The 16,196-nt window shown below is 51.4% G+C and overlaps 1 protein-coding gene across 9 annotated transcripts in view; it reads right to left on the minus strand.

Moving 5' to 3' along the window:
* Positions 1 to 2,251: 2,251 nt before the first annotated feature.
* LOC106575016 (LIM domain only protein 7) overlaps positions 2,252 to 16,196 on the minus strand; it is a 46,453-nt gene continuing 32,508 nt past the window's right edge. For 2 of the 9 annotated variants that reach the window (XM_082963766.1, XM_082963759.1), the window contains 14 exons: positions 15,552 to 15,713; positions 10,996 to 11,057; positions 10,785 to 10,848; positions 9,862 to 9,921; positions 8,739 to 8,764; positions 8,446 to 8,553; positions 7,583 to 7,935; positions 6,970 to 7,014; positions 6,707 to 6,762; positions 5,950 to 6,133; positions 5,380 to 5,643; positions 3,935 to 4,043; positions 3,119 to 3,221; positions 2,252 to 2,721 (listed from right to left, as the gene is read on the minus strand). In XM_082963766.1, the coding sequence (XP_082819892.1) occupies positions 2,699 to 2,721; positions 3,119 to 3,221; positions 3,935 to 4,043; positions 5,380 to 5,643; positions 5,950 to 6,133; positions 6,707 to 6,762; positions 6,970 to 7,014; positions 7,583 to 7,935; positions 8,446 to 8,553; positions 8,739 to 8,764; positions 9,862 to 9,921; positions 10,785 to 10,848; positions 10,996 to 11,057; positions 15,552 to 15,713 (1,619 nt within the window). In that variant the 3' untranslated portion in view covers positions 2,252 to 2,698. The remainder of the gene's footprint in view (positions 2,722 to 3,118; positions 3,222 to 3,934; positions 4,044 to 5,379; positions 5,644 to 5,949; positions 6,134 to 6,706; positions 6,763 to 6,969; positions 7,015 to 7,582; positions 7,936 to 8,445; positions 8,554 to 8,738; positions 8,765 to 9,861; positions 9,922 to 10,784; positions 10,849 to 10,995; positions 11,058 to 15,551; positions 15,714 to 16,196) is intronic. The other 7 variants (XM_082963760.1, XM_082963764.1, XM_082963763.1 and 4 more) reach the window with 7 other exon arrangements.

Raw genomic sequence — 16,196 nt, forward strand, 5'->3', positions numbered from 1 at the left:
TTTTTCATCTGATTCGTGTTAACTTTAACCTTCAGAACAGTCAGTTGTCCACATTACGGACGTTTTTCTCACCAAATTATCTTTGTCAACGGTTTTCTTTTCACTGGTTGGCTTGTTGTGTTGTTGAGGAAGTGGGGAACAGGGGATGAAGAACAGGCTTGTTGTGTTGTTGAGGAAGTGGGGAACAGGGGATGAACAGGCTTGTTGTGTTGTTGAGGAAGTGGGGAACAGGGGATGAAGAACAGGCTTGTTGTGTTGTTGAGGAAGTGGGGAACAGGGGATGAAGAACAGGCTTGTGTTGTTGAGGAAGTGGGGAACAGGGGATGAAGAACAGGCTTGTTGTGTTGTTGAGGAAGTGGGGAACAGGGGATGAAGAACAGGCTTGTTGTGTTGTTGAGGAAGTGGGAGAACAGGGGATGAACAGGCTTGTTGTGTTGTTGAGGAAGTGGGGAACAGGGGATGAAGAACAGGCTTGTGTTGTTGAGGAAGTGGGGAACAGGGGATGAAGAACAGGCTTGTTGTGTTGTTGAGGAAGTGGGGAACAGGGGATGAAGAACAGGCTTGTTGTGTTGTTGAGGAAGTGGGAGAACAGCGGGTATAAATCGGCTCTTGAACTCTGTAACCTCATTGGCCAGTTCTCATGAATCCATAATGGGATGTACAGCAGATGTCTCATGTTTTGAGGGAGCGCGCAATTAGCAAACTGACTGCAGGATTGTCCACCAGAGCTGTTGCCAGAGAATCGAATGTTATTTTCTCTACCATAGGCCGCCTCCGTCGTTTTAGAGAATTTTGCAGTACTTCCAACCCGGCCTCACAACCGCAGACCACGCGTAACCAAACCAGCCCAGGACCTCCACATCCGGTTTCATTGTCTAAGGGGATGCAGAGGCGTATTTCTGTCTGTAATAAAGCCCTTTAGTGGGGAAAAAATTTATTCTGATTGGCTGGGCCTGGCTCCCCAGTGAGTGGGCCTCTGCCCTCCCAGGCCCACCCATGGCTGAGCCCCTGCCCAGTCATGTGAAATCCATAGATTAGGGCCTGTTGAATTTATTTCAATGGACTGGTTTCCCTTATAACTCAGTAAAATCTTTTTAAAATGTTTGCATATATAATTAAAATTGCAATACTTTTATCAATAATATGCGTAAAAAAAAAAAAAAGTTTGATACCTGTTTTCAGTACCTCACCTTGCGAGGATAACAGCACTGAGCACCTTGTCAAGTTTTTTGGGGGGATTTGAAAACACACCTAGATTGTGTGCTGTAGAGTGGTGGTCTCTGGGTACACGATGTATTGTGAAATCTGTTCTCACATTTTTAAAATGTTACATGTTTATGTATATTATTGGCAGGAACCAAAAAAAAAAATGGGGATCCTTAAAAATAGTCCACTACTATTAACCAGACACCACAGGGTAGTAGTCCACTATAAAGAGAATAGTGTGTTATTTGGTACAAATTCTCTTTCAACATACAAAAACATCAAGATAGACAACTTGAGGCCACAAACTGCCATCTAGTGGTGAAACACGGCCATGACAACCTAGAGGGACGTCCCAATACAATTTTATTTTACCTTTATTTAACTAGTCAGCTAAGAACAAATTCTTATTTTCAATGACGGTGGGTTAACTGCCTTGTTCTGGGGGCAGAACGACAGATTTTTTACCTTCGATCTTGCAACCTTTCGAGGCGGCAGGGTAGCCTAGTGGTTAGAGCGTTGGACTAGTAACCGAAAGGTTGCAAGTTCGAATCCCCGAGCTGACAAGGTACAAATCTGTCGTTCTGCCCCCTGAACAAGGCAGTTAACCCACTGTTCCCCGGTAGGCCATCATTGAAAATAACAATTTGTTCTTAACCGACTTGCCTCGTTAAATAAACTAGTCCAATGCTCTAACCACTAGGCGACCATGTTCACTGTCCGTATTTAGAATATAGAGATTACACCTGGTCCTTTTTATTTACAACGTAAATTCCTTTCATACGAGGCCGCTTTATATATTTCAGTCAGCAATACAACGAGCATCGCTGCTTCCCAAGTCAACCAACAACAGAGTTTAAGTGACGGGATGATCAACTTGTGAGATGTGCTTTTTTTTCCTACCACTTGTACTGAGCAACTAATATTTTAGACATCTCAGGAAAGGAAGGGAAAAATAAATCTCAATAACATATTTCAACAAAACAAAATAAAGTTAATTCGTAAGGTAGAGATTATCTACAGAGAAAAATTACAAAAGAGAAGTATGTCAAATACAATGCTCACATTTATTAGATTCATTTATTAAATTTACTTCATCAACAAAGAAAAACAAATCCCAAGTCTCAATTGTGATTTAAAAACTCCCTATAGCTCTTAACTACCACGTGTCCAGATATTGTCGTGGATAGCCATCGATTGCATATTAAACGCTACGGACAAGTACAGTAGTTAATTAACTACGGAAGAACACCAAAACTTAGTCAGAGACGTAGTGTATGGCCCCCTATTCCCTACAAAGTGCACTACTATTAACCAGAGCCCTATGGGTAGTGCACTATGTAGGGAATAAGGAAGCCATAGTATAAATCGGTGGATTGTTCCCTAAAAAACAAAAACAAAAGTTAACCAGCTGTAAATACGTAGTCAACAGAAGGTCATAGTCAAGTTCTCCACCGTCGTCGTCTCCTCCTCAATCTGCTGCAATGCATTCTGGTCACTGGGAGGTGGCAAGGTGAGCTGAAAAGTCATAAAGAGAGAACATTGATTACGTCTCATCTAAAAATCAGTAATCTAAATGTAGTAATGACACGTCATCTAAATTACTGAGTTTTAGGACTAAACATCCAAAAACGACAGTCCAGTCTTCTCCAAGTAGACCTTCCGCTCATTAAAATGTCAGGCATGTTCTCATTAATGAGGCGACAGCAGGTGGATCAGTAGAACGGGAGAGCGGAGTAGGAGGAGAGGGAGACGGAGAGGGGGAGAGCGGAGACGGGGGAGGGAGACGGGGGAGGGAGACGGAGAGGGGGAGAGCGGAGTAGGAGGAGAGGGAGACGGAGAGGGGGAGAGCGGAGACGGGAAGGGAGACTCTTTTAAAAATCGGACTCCTGTACTTCCTGTATAAATGACTTACACTTGAGTCGGATGTAGCAGGGGTCACAGTAAGGCTTCCCGCTACTGATTCTGATCTGGGCTCTGACTTCTGACCCGCCAAGTCGGCACCTGCAGTCCACACACTGAGGGAGAGGAGGAGATGGACTGTGATTAGCGTCACCAGCCCTACCGCCGTAGAGAGAGAGTTAGCGTCACCAGCCCTACCGCCGTAGAGAGAGAGTTAGCGTCACCAACCAAGGAAAACCCCAAAGAAAGGTGACACCTGAAGCCAGCCAGCCACAGCGCCCAGGTGAAGCCAGCCAGCCAGCCACAGCGCCCAGGTGAAGCCAGCCAGCCAGCCACAGCGCCCAGGTGAAGCCAGCCAGCCAGCCACAGCGCCCAGGTGAAGCCAGCCAGCCGGCCACAGCGCCCAGGTGAAGCCAGCCAGCCGGCCACAGCGCCCAGGTGAAGCCAGCCAGCCGGCCACAGCGCCCAGGTGAAGCCAGCCAGCCGGCCACAGCGCCCAGGTGAAGCCAGCCAGCCGGCCACAGCGCCCAGGTGAAGCCAGCCAGCCGGCCACAGCGCCCAGGTGAAGCCAGCCAGCCGGCCACAGCGCCCAGGTGAAGCCAGCCAGCCGGCCCGCTACAGTGCCCAGGTGAAGCCAGCCAGCCGGCCCGCTACAGTGCCCAGGTGAAGCCAGCCAGCCGGCCCGCTACAGTGCCCAGGTGAAGCCAGCCAGCCGGCCCGCTACAGTGCCCATTAGCTCATGCTGTGAAGGGTCATTGAGTGTGCTGACAGGTTTTGTAGAGGACCTCTCCTCCGACCAGGTGAATGAGGTCCAGACCAGACGACTCACCTGAAAGCAGGCCAGGTGGAAGCAGAGGTTCAGGGTCTCAATGACCATGGCAGCCCCTCTGCCCATAGGACACACACACACTGAACACACCTGACGAGAAGTCAGCACTCTGCAGAGAGAGAGAGACACAGAGAGACACAGAGAGACACAGAGAGACACAGAGAGACACAGAGAGACACAGAGAGACACAGAGAGACACAGAGAGACACAGAGAGACAGAGAGACAGAGAGACAGAGAGACAGAGAGACAGAGAGACAGAGAGACAGAGAGACAGAGAGACAGAGAGACAGAACACAGGAAGAAAAACAGGATGAGAGAGGAGGGATCACAGAGGGACCAGACTGATCTGGGGGGGAAACATCCATTGAAAAGGTGTCCTCCTACATGGCTGGACGATGAGCTACACGTTCACGGGGAAGATAAAACTGAAATTGGGTTTTTATTTTCCCCCCCAAAAAGGCCCTTGTGTCTAATGTATTATGATGGCTTATTGATTATACATGAAGCCTTTCTCTGTCCATCCATCCTTGTTCCTACTGCTAAGTCACCCCTCATTCTCCTCTCGGGGATCAGACTACAGCACTGAAAAACGCAAAGATGGTGGATTTGGAAAGTATTCACACCCCTTTGACTTTTCCCCCCCCACACTGTTACATTACAGCCTTATTCTAAAATGGATTAAATTATTTATTCCTCAATCTAAACACAATAAAGCCCATTCTGACATCACAAGGCCCCCCTAATGACAAAGTGAACACAAGTTTTTTGACACATTACATAAGTATTCAGACCCTTTGCTATGAGACTTGAAATTGAGCTCAGGTGCATCCTGTTTCCATGGATCATCCTTGAGATGTTTCTACAACTTGATTGGAGTCCACCTGTGGTAAATTCAATTGATTGGACATGATTTGGAAAGGCACACACCTGTCTATATAAGGTCAGAGCAAAAACCTAAGCCAAAACCTAAGCCTTGGCCTGAATGCAAAGCGTCACATCTGGATGAAACCTGGCACCATCCTTACGGTGAAGCATGGTGGTGGCAGCATCATGCTGTGGGGATGTTTTTCCAGCGGCAGGGACCGGGAGACTAGTCAGGATCGAGGCAAAGACGAACGAAGCAAAGTACAGAGAGATCCTTGATGAAAACCTGCTCCAGACTGGGAAGACTCGATGCTGTAATCACTGCCAAAGATGCTTTAACAAAGTACTAAGCAAAGGGTCTGAATACTTATGTAAAATGTTTTTTTTTAATTTTTAATAAACGTGCAGAAATGTCTGTCATTATGGGGTATTGTGTGTAGATTGATGAGGGGGAAAACAATTTAAATCAAATTTACAATAAGGCTGTAATGTAACAAAGTCATGGGATCTGAATACTCTCAGAATGCACTGTCCATTTTAAACATACAACACACAGCGCAAGTCCCAATTGGTCCATTACCGGTCGTGCTGCTGTGAGACGGGTCGTGATTCGCCGGTGGCGGGTTCCTCTCCGGTGTTGGGTGGGGTGGAAGACGCGCTGAAGGGGCGGGGCTTGGTAGGGCTGTGTTTCTGGGTCCCGTTGGAGTAACCCCCCAGGGCTCCACCCATGCTGTGCCGGGAGGAAGGGGGGCAGTATGGGGCGGAGAAACCCAGGGAGGAGTGGGGGCGTTGGGGGTTCGAGAGCAGAGAGGAAGAAGAGGAAAGGTTGTCCAGAGAGTCGTACCTGCCGAGAGGTCAGATAACAGGTCACGGAGAGAGAGAGAGAGAGAGAGAGAGAGAGAGAGAGAGAGGTACATTCCAAGTGGCACACCCCCTCCTACCTCATTGGCCCTTGCCGGTAATTGGGTTGACCCCCTCCTACCTCATTGGCCCTCGTCGGTAATTGGATAGACCCCTCCCTCCTACCTCATTGGCCCTCGCCGGTAATTGGATAGACCCCTCCCACCTCCTAGGCCCTCGCCGGTAATTGGATAGACCCCTCCCACCTCCTAGGCCCTCGCCGGTAATTGGATAGACCCCTCCCTCCTACCTCCTCATTGGCCCTCGCCGGTAATTGGGTTGTTTGTTGTCAGAGGTGGACCGTTGTCGTATCCAGCTGTTGTCGGTCAGCAGAGCCGTCCTCTTCCTCATCTCCTCCAGGATCTGTTGCCTCTCAGCCTCGACTAACGACATGCTCTGACGAGACTTCCTCCTAGCGACCTCCCCGGTAACGCCTAATAACCAACCAGAGAGCAGAGACAGAGACAGTATAAACCAATCAGATCGTAGTTCCTACAGCAAGACCAATAAAGAAGGACGGTCATTCGAGCATTGTCCAATGAGTGAAGAATATTATTCCAACACGACCAATAGGTGTAAAGAAACCCCTCTATCACAATATAAAGAGGTGAGGAGAGTCATTACCCAGCAGCCCTCCTGTCTCCCTGGGCCTCGGCTAAACGAGAGGCCTGGTTAGAGTCATTACCCAGCCCTCCCCAGCCCCCCTGGGCCTCGGCTATATGAGAGGACCGGTTAGAGTCATTACCCAGCCCTCCCCAGCCCCCCTGGGCCTCGGCTAAACAAGAGGACCGGTTAGAGTCATTAGCCAGCCCTCCCCAGCCCCCCTGGGCCTCGGCTATATGAGAGGACTGGTTAGAGTCATTACCCAGCCCCCCTGGGCCTCGGCTATATGAGAGGACCGGTTAGATTCGACCAACATGGTGTAAAAAGTACATCGAGATCAAGGCTGGGTTTGGAATGGGGAGCCCACTCATTAAACAGAGGGTTAGTCAACAGTAGAGGCTGACCTTTCACTTCCTGTCTGTGGAAACCCTCCAGCGACGGGAAGGACTTGGATTTCATCCTGATCAACAAACACATTAGTCTGTCAGGTTATACAAGACATCACTCACACATACAAACACTGAGCACAACCAGTCATACAAGCATCAAGGTGATTGACGTACAAATATCACCACATGATTAATTGACAGTTTACCGTCACAAAAGGTGCACTCCCAAGCCCCCTAGCTGGGTGAAACCATAGGAGGAATCTCTAGTACTGACTGACCTGTCAGCTATAGATAGCTGGGTGAAACCATAGGAGTCCCCAGACCTGGAGGCAGAGGCAGCAGAGGAGGCAGCCAGGACAGAGCGAGAGGGCAGGGCGAGAGGACAAAGGGCAGGGCGAGAGGACAAAGGGCAGGGCGAGAGGACAGAGCGAGAGGACAAAGGGCAGGGCGAGAGGACAGAGCGAGAGGACAAAGGGCAGGGCGAGAGGACAGAGCGAGAGGACAAAGGGCAGGGCGAGAGGACAGAGCGAGAGGACAAAGGGCAGGGCGAGAGGACAAAGGGCAGGGCGAGAGGACAAAGGGCAGGGCGAGAGGACAGAGCGAGAGGACAAAGGGCAGGGCGAGAGGACAAAGGGCAGGGCGAGAGGACAGAGCGAGAGGACAATCACAGCAGACGAACAATTTAGGCTTGTTTGACAGCAGCCAGCAAGTCGTGACTGACTGGTCCACAAATCACCTTGAAATCAGAAACTAGATAAGTCAGTCACAATTGACCCACAATGCATCAAGGATTTGATTCTCTTGAACAGGGCAGTAGTGCCACTGGGCAGAGTGATGCCTTTAAACATCACCACGAGAAGTAAATAATAACAAAGATATGGTCTTCCTCACCAAGTATCTCCTTCTGCCAGTCCACCAGTCTCCTCTTCCAAGCTCCTCCCTTCTTGAGGATGAGGCTCCTCCCTTCTTCCCCCGTCAAAAACAACTTCCTTCTTTTGATTGGATGCCACATGGGCAACAGGGGGCATGGGCTGGCGAGGACTGGCAAGGCTAGCGATCCCATTGGTCATCTCTCCTGAGCTCTCCGTGTTCGGTGCGGATGAGTCGACACAAGGGACTACATTTCCCACGATGCCTCTGGACGGTAGAGGATCAGGGGTCACCTCAGCCTGTCTGTATCCTGCCTCCTCCTGGGCCTGCTGCCACTCAGCATCCAGCCTCTCCTGGTCCTCACGGTACTTCTCCTGTACAACATCACACAAGACAAGTAAGCTGTCCAATCAGCATTCTCTCAGACTACGGGTAAATGTAGCCCAGAATTGACGCTTTTAATCCTAACAGACACGGGGGACAAACGGCTCCAATGAAAGCAGTTCCACGCTGAATCACTGAAGTGGAAGATCAGTGATATTTACTCAGTGTGGTTCCAGGCTAAGAGAGCGAGTCAGTCTCCCTGCCCTGCAGGAGGAGGCGTGAGCGAGCCAGTCTCCCTGACCTGCAGGAGGAGGCGTGAGCGAGCCAGTCTCCCTGACCTGCAGGAGGAGGCGAGAGCGAGCCAGTCTCCCTGACCTGCAGGAGGAGGCGAGAGCGAGCCAGTCTCCCTGACCTGCAGGAGGAGGCGAGAGCGAGCCAGTCTCCCTGACCTGCAGGAGGAGGCGAGAGCGAGCCAGTCTCCCTGACCTGCAGGAGGTGGCGAGAGCGAGCCAGTCTCCCTGACCTGCAGGAGGTGGCGAGAGCGAGTCAGTCTTACGGACCTGTAGGAGGCGCTCCTGCTCCTCCTGCCACTTCTCCTGCCTCCTCCTCTCTTCCTCGGGGTCCCAGGACCAACTGGAGGAGGAGGTGCTGAGGGACGGTACCTGGAGCTGGAGGACGACCCAGAATATTACCTACCCCACCCACAGAATACCACCACCACCCACAGAATACCACCACCCACCCACCCACAGAATACCACCACCCACCCACAGAATACCACCACCCACCCACAGAATACCACCACCCACCCCCTTAAGAGCCACTGTTCCCCCATCTTGTTCCTATGACTTACATCAGATATTGCCGACGCCGATCCTCCTAACAGAGAGAGGGGGGAGGGTAGAGAGGAGAGGGGGGGAGAGTAGAGAGGAGGGGAGGGTAGAGAGGGGGGGAGGGTAGAGAGGGGGGAGAGAGAGGAGAGAGCGTGTGTGTTAACAGTCAGCCAATGTGAGAATAAATGTTTCCAAAAATCGGGCTCACTTATCTCACCCCATTTATCATCATTCTATTTATTAATGAAGCAAAGAGCACTGCAAATCAAACGCCCAAAAGAGCCTCCTGAATGAATCAAAGCGCACTGCAAATCAAACGCCCAAATAGAGCCTTCTGAATGAAGCATAAAGCACACGCCCAAAAGAGCCAGCCTCTGATCTCATACCACAGCTCCAATCAGCTGACATTCACACACACACTGACTAGGTAGTAATCAACGAATCACAGAGCTGCCTGGGAGAGACGGTCCAGATACTGGAGTGTTGTAGCTTCAACCTCAGAGCACTGCACACACACACACACACACACTCACCACATAGGTAGACCATAGAGCTGACTCCTGGTGAGGCTGAGGGGAAAGAGCTGTGTTATGACAGTACCAGCAGCCTGCTAACAGTAACAGAGCGGGTAACCGGGAGAGGGGCCCCCGCCCTCCCGCCCCAGAGCGGGTAACCGGGAGAGGGGCCCCCGCCCTCCCGCCCCAGAGCGGGTAACCGGGAGAGGGGCCCCCGCCCTCCCGCCCCAGAGCGGGTAACCGGGAGAGGGGCCCCCGCCCTCCCGCCCCAGAGCGGGTAACCGGGAGAGGGGCCCCCGCCCTCCCGCCCCAGAGCGGGTAACCGGGAGAGGGGCCCCCGCCCTCCCGCCCCAGAGCGGGTAACCGGGAGAGGGGCCCCCGCCCTCCCGCCCCAGAGCGAGGGCCAAACAAGATTTCCTTAAATTAACTCAATAAAAATCGTTGCATGTTGCGTTTGTATTTAATATATTTATGGGCAGCAGAATCGAGGCCAAACAAGCGTCGCCAGTGTTGAGCCGTTTCAGCTACAAAGCAAAAACGGCTTAAATGACTAATTTAATATAAACCAACACCAGCCCCAAACACCAGCCAACAACGACAAAGCCTGGCGACAGACATTAACTGTTACCTTTCTGATTAAAAAACTCTGCTCTCCTTTTCTGGGTTTTCAGAACAATCAGATCATGTTCTACACAGGAGAGGAAACAGGAAGTGCGAAAGAGAAGAGGAAGTGAGAGTGTAACAGAGTTTCCTAAAAGTAACACCCAGGAACCTGTAAAACCTTCAGGTCATTTCAAACGATACATCGCCTTCAGAAAGTAATTATACCCCTTGACTTATTTCACATTTTGTTGTGTTAAAGCCTGAATTTAAAATTAAATAGATATCTCACACAATACCCCATAATAAAGTATTTTTTATGTTTGTAAATGTATTGAAAATAAAATGCAGAAATCTCATATACGAGTTAGGAAGGATCCTTGAGCAGTTTCCTTCCTCTCCGGCAACTGAGTTAGGAAGGACGCCTGTATCTTTGTAGTGACTGGGTGCATTTATGCGCCATCCAAAGTGTAATTAATAACTTCACCATGCTCAAAGGGATATTCAATGTCTGCTTTTTATTTCCCCCCCCCCCCCCCCCATCTACCAATAGGTGCCCTTCTTTGCGAGGCCTTGGAAAATCTCCCTGGTCTTTGTGAGGAACCTTAGAGATAATTGTATGAGCGGGTTACAGAGAGGAGGTTCTCATTCAAATAATAAAATGTTAAACACAATAAAAAAAAATTAAAAAAAATAAAATAAAAAAAAAAAATCGCACACCGTGTGAGAATACATTTGTTCTCCTGAACTTATTTCGGCTTGCCATAAAGGGATTGAATACTTATTGACCAGAGTCACTTCAGCATTTAATTTTTTCACATTAATTTGAAAAACATAAAACCTCCATTTTATTAAATTTTACATTTCAGACTAACAAAATTTTGGGAAAAGTCAAGGGGTGTGATTACTTGCTGAAGGCACTGTACCTTTCCTAGTCAATTCATTCATTACCTTTACTTCTGATAGCCAGAGGATCGTCCCGAAAACCTCCCTTCGTGCTTTTAGAGGTCACCCCCTAGGAGAGAGGGGGGAAAAGATATGAAAAGAGATTTAGATTTGTTTGTAACCCGTTTCCTTCATCACTCAAGTCGTGTCAGTAAATGCGTTAGAGACGTCAATACTGATCGTATATAAAAGAAGAAAAAAAAAGTGACACATTGACCTCTTGTCCGTTGAGCTGGGCCAGTTTCACCATCGTTGTCTCTCTGCTGGTATCAGTTGGACCTGAAAGTGTCAGAACACCACTGGTCAGATGGATGATCTCATGGGTGGTACAGGCCCGGTCCGCCACAAAGCCTCTGACCCCAGTCCGTCCCAACACAGGCCCGGTCCGCCACAAGGCCGCTGGCCCCAGTCCGTCACAACACAGGCCCGGTCCGCCACAAGGCCTCTGACCCCAGTCCGTCCCAACACAGGCCCGGTCCGCCACAAGGCCGCTGGCCCCAGTCCGTCACAACACAGGCCCGGTCCGCCACAAGACCTCTGACCCCAGTCCGTCCCAACACAGGCCCGGTCCGCCTCAAGGCCGCTGGCCCCAGTCCGTCACAACACAGGCCGGTCCGCCACAAGGCCGCTGGCCCCAGTCCGTCACAACACAGGCCCGGTCCGCCACAAGGCCTCTGACCCCAGGCCGTCACAACACAGGCCCGGTCCACAAAGGTTTACAAACATTGATTCACAAAATCAGTACGCTAAATTATTGATCCTCGATCAGTAGGCCGGGAGTTCTGATTAGCAAATCAGTAGCCTAATAGCTGATCAATAGAAAGTCAATACTTTTACTGCGAATAAACATTAAAACCTAAATGTAGTGTGGAACAGGGAGGACCAAACAGTGAGAGAAAAGCCCCCAGTCGTCTTCCACTACAACCAAACCAACATCACAAGCTTTGACATGTAGTAAAAGCTCTACCAGGACAGATCAACATGTAGAAACATACAAACCAAATACATTGATAGTCAGGGTTCTCTACGGTGCCCTATGAGGGACAAACAGCCAGTCAGGGTCCTCTACGGAGCCCTATGATGGACAAACAGCCAGGGTTCTCTACGGAGACCTATGATGGACAAACAGCCAGCCAGGGTTCTCTACGGAGCCCTATGATGGACAAACAGCCAGTCAGGGTTCTCTACGGAGCCCTATGATGGACAAACAGCCAGGGTTCTCTACGGTGCCCTATGATGGACAAACAGCCAGCCAGGGTTCTCTACGGAGCCCTATGATGGACAAACAGCCAGTCAGGGTTCTCTACGGAGCCCTATGATGGACAAACAGCCAGCCAGGGTCCTCTACGGAGCCCTATGATGGACAAACAGCCAGCCAGGGTCCTCTACGGAGCCCTATGAGGGACAAACAGCCAGTCAGGGTCCTCTACGGAGCCCTATGATGGACAAACAGCCAGTCAGGGTCCTCTACGGAGCCCTATGATGGACAAACAGCCAGCCAGGGTTCTCTACGGAGCCCTATGATGGACAAACAGCCAGTCAGGGTTCTCTACGGAGCCCTATGATGGACAAACAGCCAGGGTTCTCTACGGTGCCCTATGATGGACAAACAGCCAGCCAGGGTTCTCTACGGAGCCCTATGATGGACAAACAGCCAGTCAGGGTTCTCTACGGAGCCCTATGATGGACAAACAGCCAGGGTCCTCTACGGAGCCCTATGACGGACAAACAGTCAGTCAGGGTTCTCTACGGAGCCCTATGATGGACAAACAGCCAGCCAGGGTTCTCTACGGAGCCCTATGATGGACAAACAGCCAGGGTCCTCTACGGAGCCCTATGAGGGACAAACAGTCAGTCAGGGTTCTCTACGGAGCCCTATGATGGACAAACAGCCAGTCAGGGTCCTCTACGGAGCCCTATGATGGACAAACAGCCAGTCAGGGTCCTCTACGGAGCCCTATGAGGGACAAACAGCCAGTCAGGGTCCTCTACGGAGCCCTATGAGGGACAAACAGCCAGCCAGGGTCCTCTACGGAGCCCTATGAGGGACAAACAGCCAGCCAGGGTCCTCTACGGAGCCCTATGAGGGACAAACAGCCAGCCAGGGTCCTCTACGGAGCCCTATGAGGGACAAACAGCCAGCCAGGGTCCTCTACGGAGCCCTATGATGGACAAACAGCCAGTCAGGGTTCTCTACGGTGCCCTATGATGGACAAACAGTCAGTCAGGGTCCTCTACGGAGCCCTATGATGGACAAACAGCCAGTCAGGGTCCTCTACGGAGCCCTATGATGGACAAACAGCCAGTCAGGGTCCTCTACGGAGCCCTATGATGGACAAACAGCCAGTCAGGGTCCTCTACGGAGCCCTATGATGGACAAACAGCCAGTCAGGGTCCTCTACGGAGCCCTATGATGGACAAACAGCCAGTCAGGGTCCTCTACGGAGCCCTATGATGGACAAACAGCCAGTCAGGGTCCTCTACGGAGCCCTATGATGGACAAACAGCCAGTCAGGGTCCTCTACGGAGCCCTATGATGGACAAACAGCCAGTCAGGGTCCTCTACGGAGCCCTATGAGGGACAAACAGCCAGTCAGGGTCCTCTACGGAGCCCTATGAGGGACAAACAGCCAGTCAGGGTCCTCTACGGAGCCCTATGATGGACAAACAGCCAGTCAGGGTTCTCTACGGAGCCCTATGATGGACAAACAGCCAGTCAGGGTCCTCTACGGAGCCCTATGATGGACAAACAGCCAGTCAGGGTCCTCTACGGAGCCCTATGAGGGACAAACAGCCAGTCAGGGTCCTCTACGGAGCCCTATGATGGACAAACAGCCAGCCAGGGTCCTCTACGGAGCCCTATGATGGACAAACAGCCAGCCAGGGTCCTCTACGGAGCCCTATGAGGGACAAACAGTCAGGGTCCTCTACGGAGCCCTATGATGGACAAACAGCCAGTCAGGGTTCTCTACGGAGCCCTATGATGGACAGCCAGCCAGGGTTCTCTACGGAGCCCTATGATGGACAAACAGCCAGCCAGGGTTCTCTACGGAGCCCTATGATGGACAAACAGCCAGCCAGGGTCCTCTACGGAGCCCTATGATGGACAAACAGCCAGCCAGGGTTCTCTACGGAGCCCTATGATGGACAAACAGCCAGCCAGGGTTCTCTACGGAGCCCTATGATGGACAAACAGCCAGTCAGGGTCCTCTACGGAGCCCTATGAGGGACAAACAGTCAGGGTCCTCTACGGAGCCCTATGATGGACAAACAGCCAGTCAGGGTTCTCTACGGAGCCCTATGATGGACAAACAGCCAGGGTTCTCTACGGAGCCCTATGATGGACAAACAGCCAGCCAGGGTTCTCTACGGAGCCCTATGATGGACAAACAGTCTATACTTGTTAGGTTGATAAAACGTGTGTCTGGAACAGAAAGTGTGACAGAAACCTTTCCCAGTTTTGTTGCCGTAGAACCTAACCAACATATTGCTTTGATGAAGAGTGTTTCTAAACAAAACCAGATAACAAACAAACATGGAATCCCATTTAACAACCAGTACTTCCCTTCCCTCTCCTCAGGGAGATATTCACTTAGAGGCTATAACCACGTCTAGCTTTCACATCACCAATCAATTTAGACAAGTGGTGAGGGACAAAAACCAGACAGGGACACTACAGGGAGGGAGGGAAGCGGTGAGGGACAAAAACCAGACAGGGACACTACAGGGAGGGAGGGAAGCGTTGAGGGACAAAAACCAGACAGGGACACTACAGGGAGGGAGGGAAGCGTTGAGGGACAAACAGAGAGGGACACTACAGGGAGGGAGGGAAGCGTTGAGGGACAAACAGACAGGGACACTACAGGGAGGGAGGGAAGCGTTGAGGGACAAACAGAGAGGGACACTACAGGGAGGGAGGGAAGCGTTGAGGGACAAACAGAGAGGGACACTACAGGGAGGCAAGCGGTGAGGGACAAACATAGCGGGACACTACAGGGAGGCAAGCGGTGAGGGACAAACATAGCGGGACACTACAGGGAGGCAAGCGGTGAGGGACAAACATAGCGGGACACTACAGGGAGGCAAGCGGTGAGGGACAAACATAGCGGGACACTACAGGGAGGCAAGCGGTGAGGGACAAACATAGCGGGACACTACAGGGAGGCAAGCGGTGAGGGACAAACATAGCGGGACACTACAGGGAGGCAAGCGGTGAGGGACAAACATAGAGGGACACTACAGGGAGGCAAGCGGTGAGGGACAAACAGAGAGGGACACTACAGGGAGGCAAGCGGTGAGGGACAAACAGAGAGGGACACTACAGGGAGGCAAGCGGTGAGGGACAAACAGAGGGACACTACAGGAAGGCAAGTGTTGAGGGACAAACAGAGAGACACTACAGGAAGGCAAGTGTTGAGGGACAAACAGAGAGACACACTACAGGAAGGCAAGTGTTGAGGGACAAACAGAGAGGGACACTACAGGGAGGCAAGTGTTGAGGGACAAACATAGCGGGACACTACAGGGAGGCAAGCGGTGAGGGACAAACAGAGAGGGACACTACAGGAAGGCAAGTGTTGAGGGACACTACAGGAAGGCAAGCGGTGAGGGACAAACAGAGAGGGACACTACAGGAAGGCAAGTGTTGAGGGACACTACAGGGAGGCAAGCGGTGAGGGACAAACATAGAGGGACACTACAGGAAGGCAAGCGGTGAGGGACAAACAGAGCTCCCAGCAGGTCAGGTGGAGGGGTGGGGAGTCTTTCCCTCACCGTTGTTACCATAGCGCTGTACGTCCATGGTGAGACTGCCCTTCTGCAGGGCAGAGGTCATCGTACCCTTCCACTGGCCGTGGCTCATCTCTGCCACCCTGTGCCCACCAACAGACACGATCTCATCACCTGCACGCAGCTGGCACAAGTCTGCAGGACTACCTGGAGGGAGAGAGGAGAGGCTTTCACTACGTCTAGACCAATGTAAGACTACCTGGAGGGAGAGGAGAGGATTTCACTACGTCTAGAGCAATGCAGGACTACCTGGAGGGAGAGGAGGGGCTTTCACTACGTCTAGACCAATGTAGGATTACCTGGAGGGAGAGGAGGGGCTTTCACTACGTCTAGACCAATGTAGGACTACCTGGAGGGAGAGGAGGGGCTTTCACTACGTCTAGACCAATGTAGGACTACCTGGAGGGAGAGGAGGGGCTTTCACTACGTCTAGACCAATGCAGGACTACCTGGAGGGAGAGGAGAGGATTTCACTACGTCTAGACCAATGCAGGACTACCTGGAGGGAGAGGAGGGGCTTTCACTACGTCTAGACCAATGTAGGACTACCTGGAGGGAGAGGAGGGGCTTTCACTACGTCTAGACCAATGTAGGACTACCTGGAGGGAGAGGAGGGGCTTTCACTACGTC

This window comes from Salmo salar, chromosome 17, assembly GCF_965601325.2.
Source record: "Salmo salar chromosome 17, fSalSal1, whole genome shotgun sequence".
NCBI classification, from domain to species: Eukaryota; Metazoa; Chordata; class Actinopteri; order Salmoniformes; family Salmonidae; genus Salmo; species Salmo salar.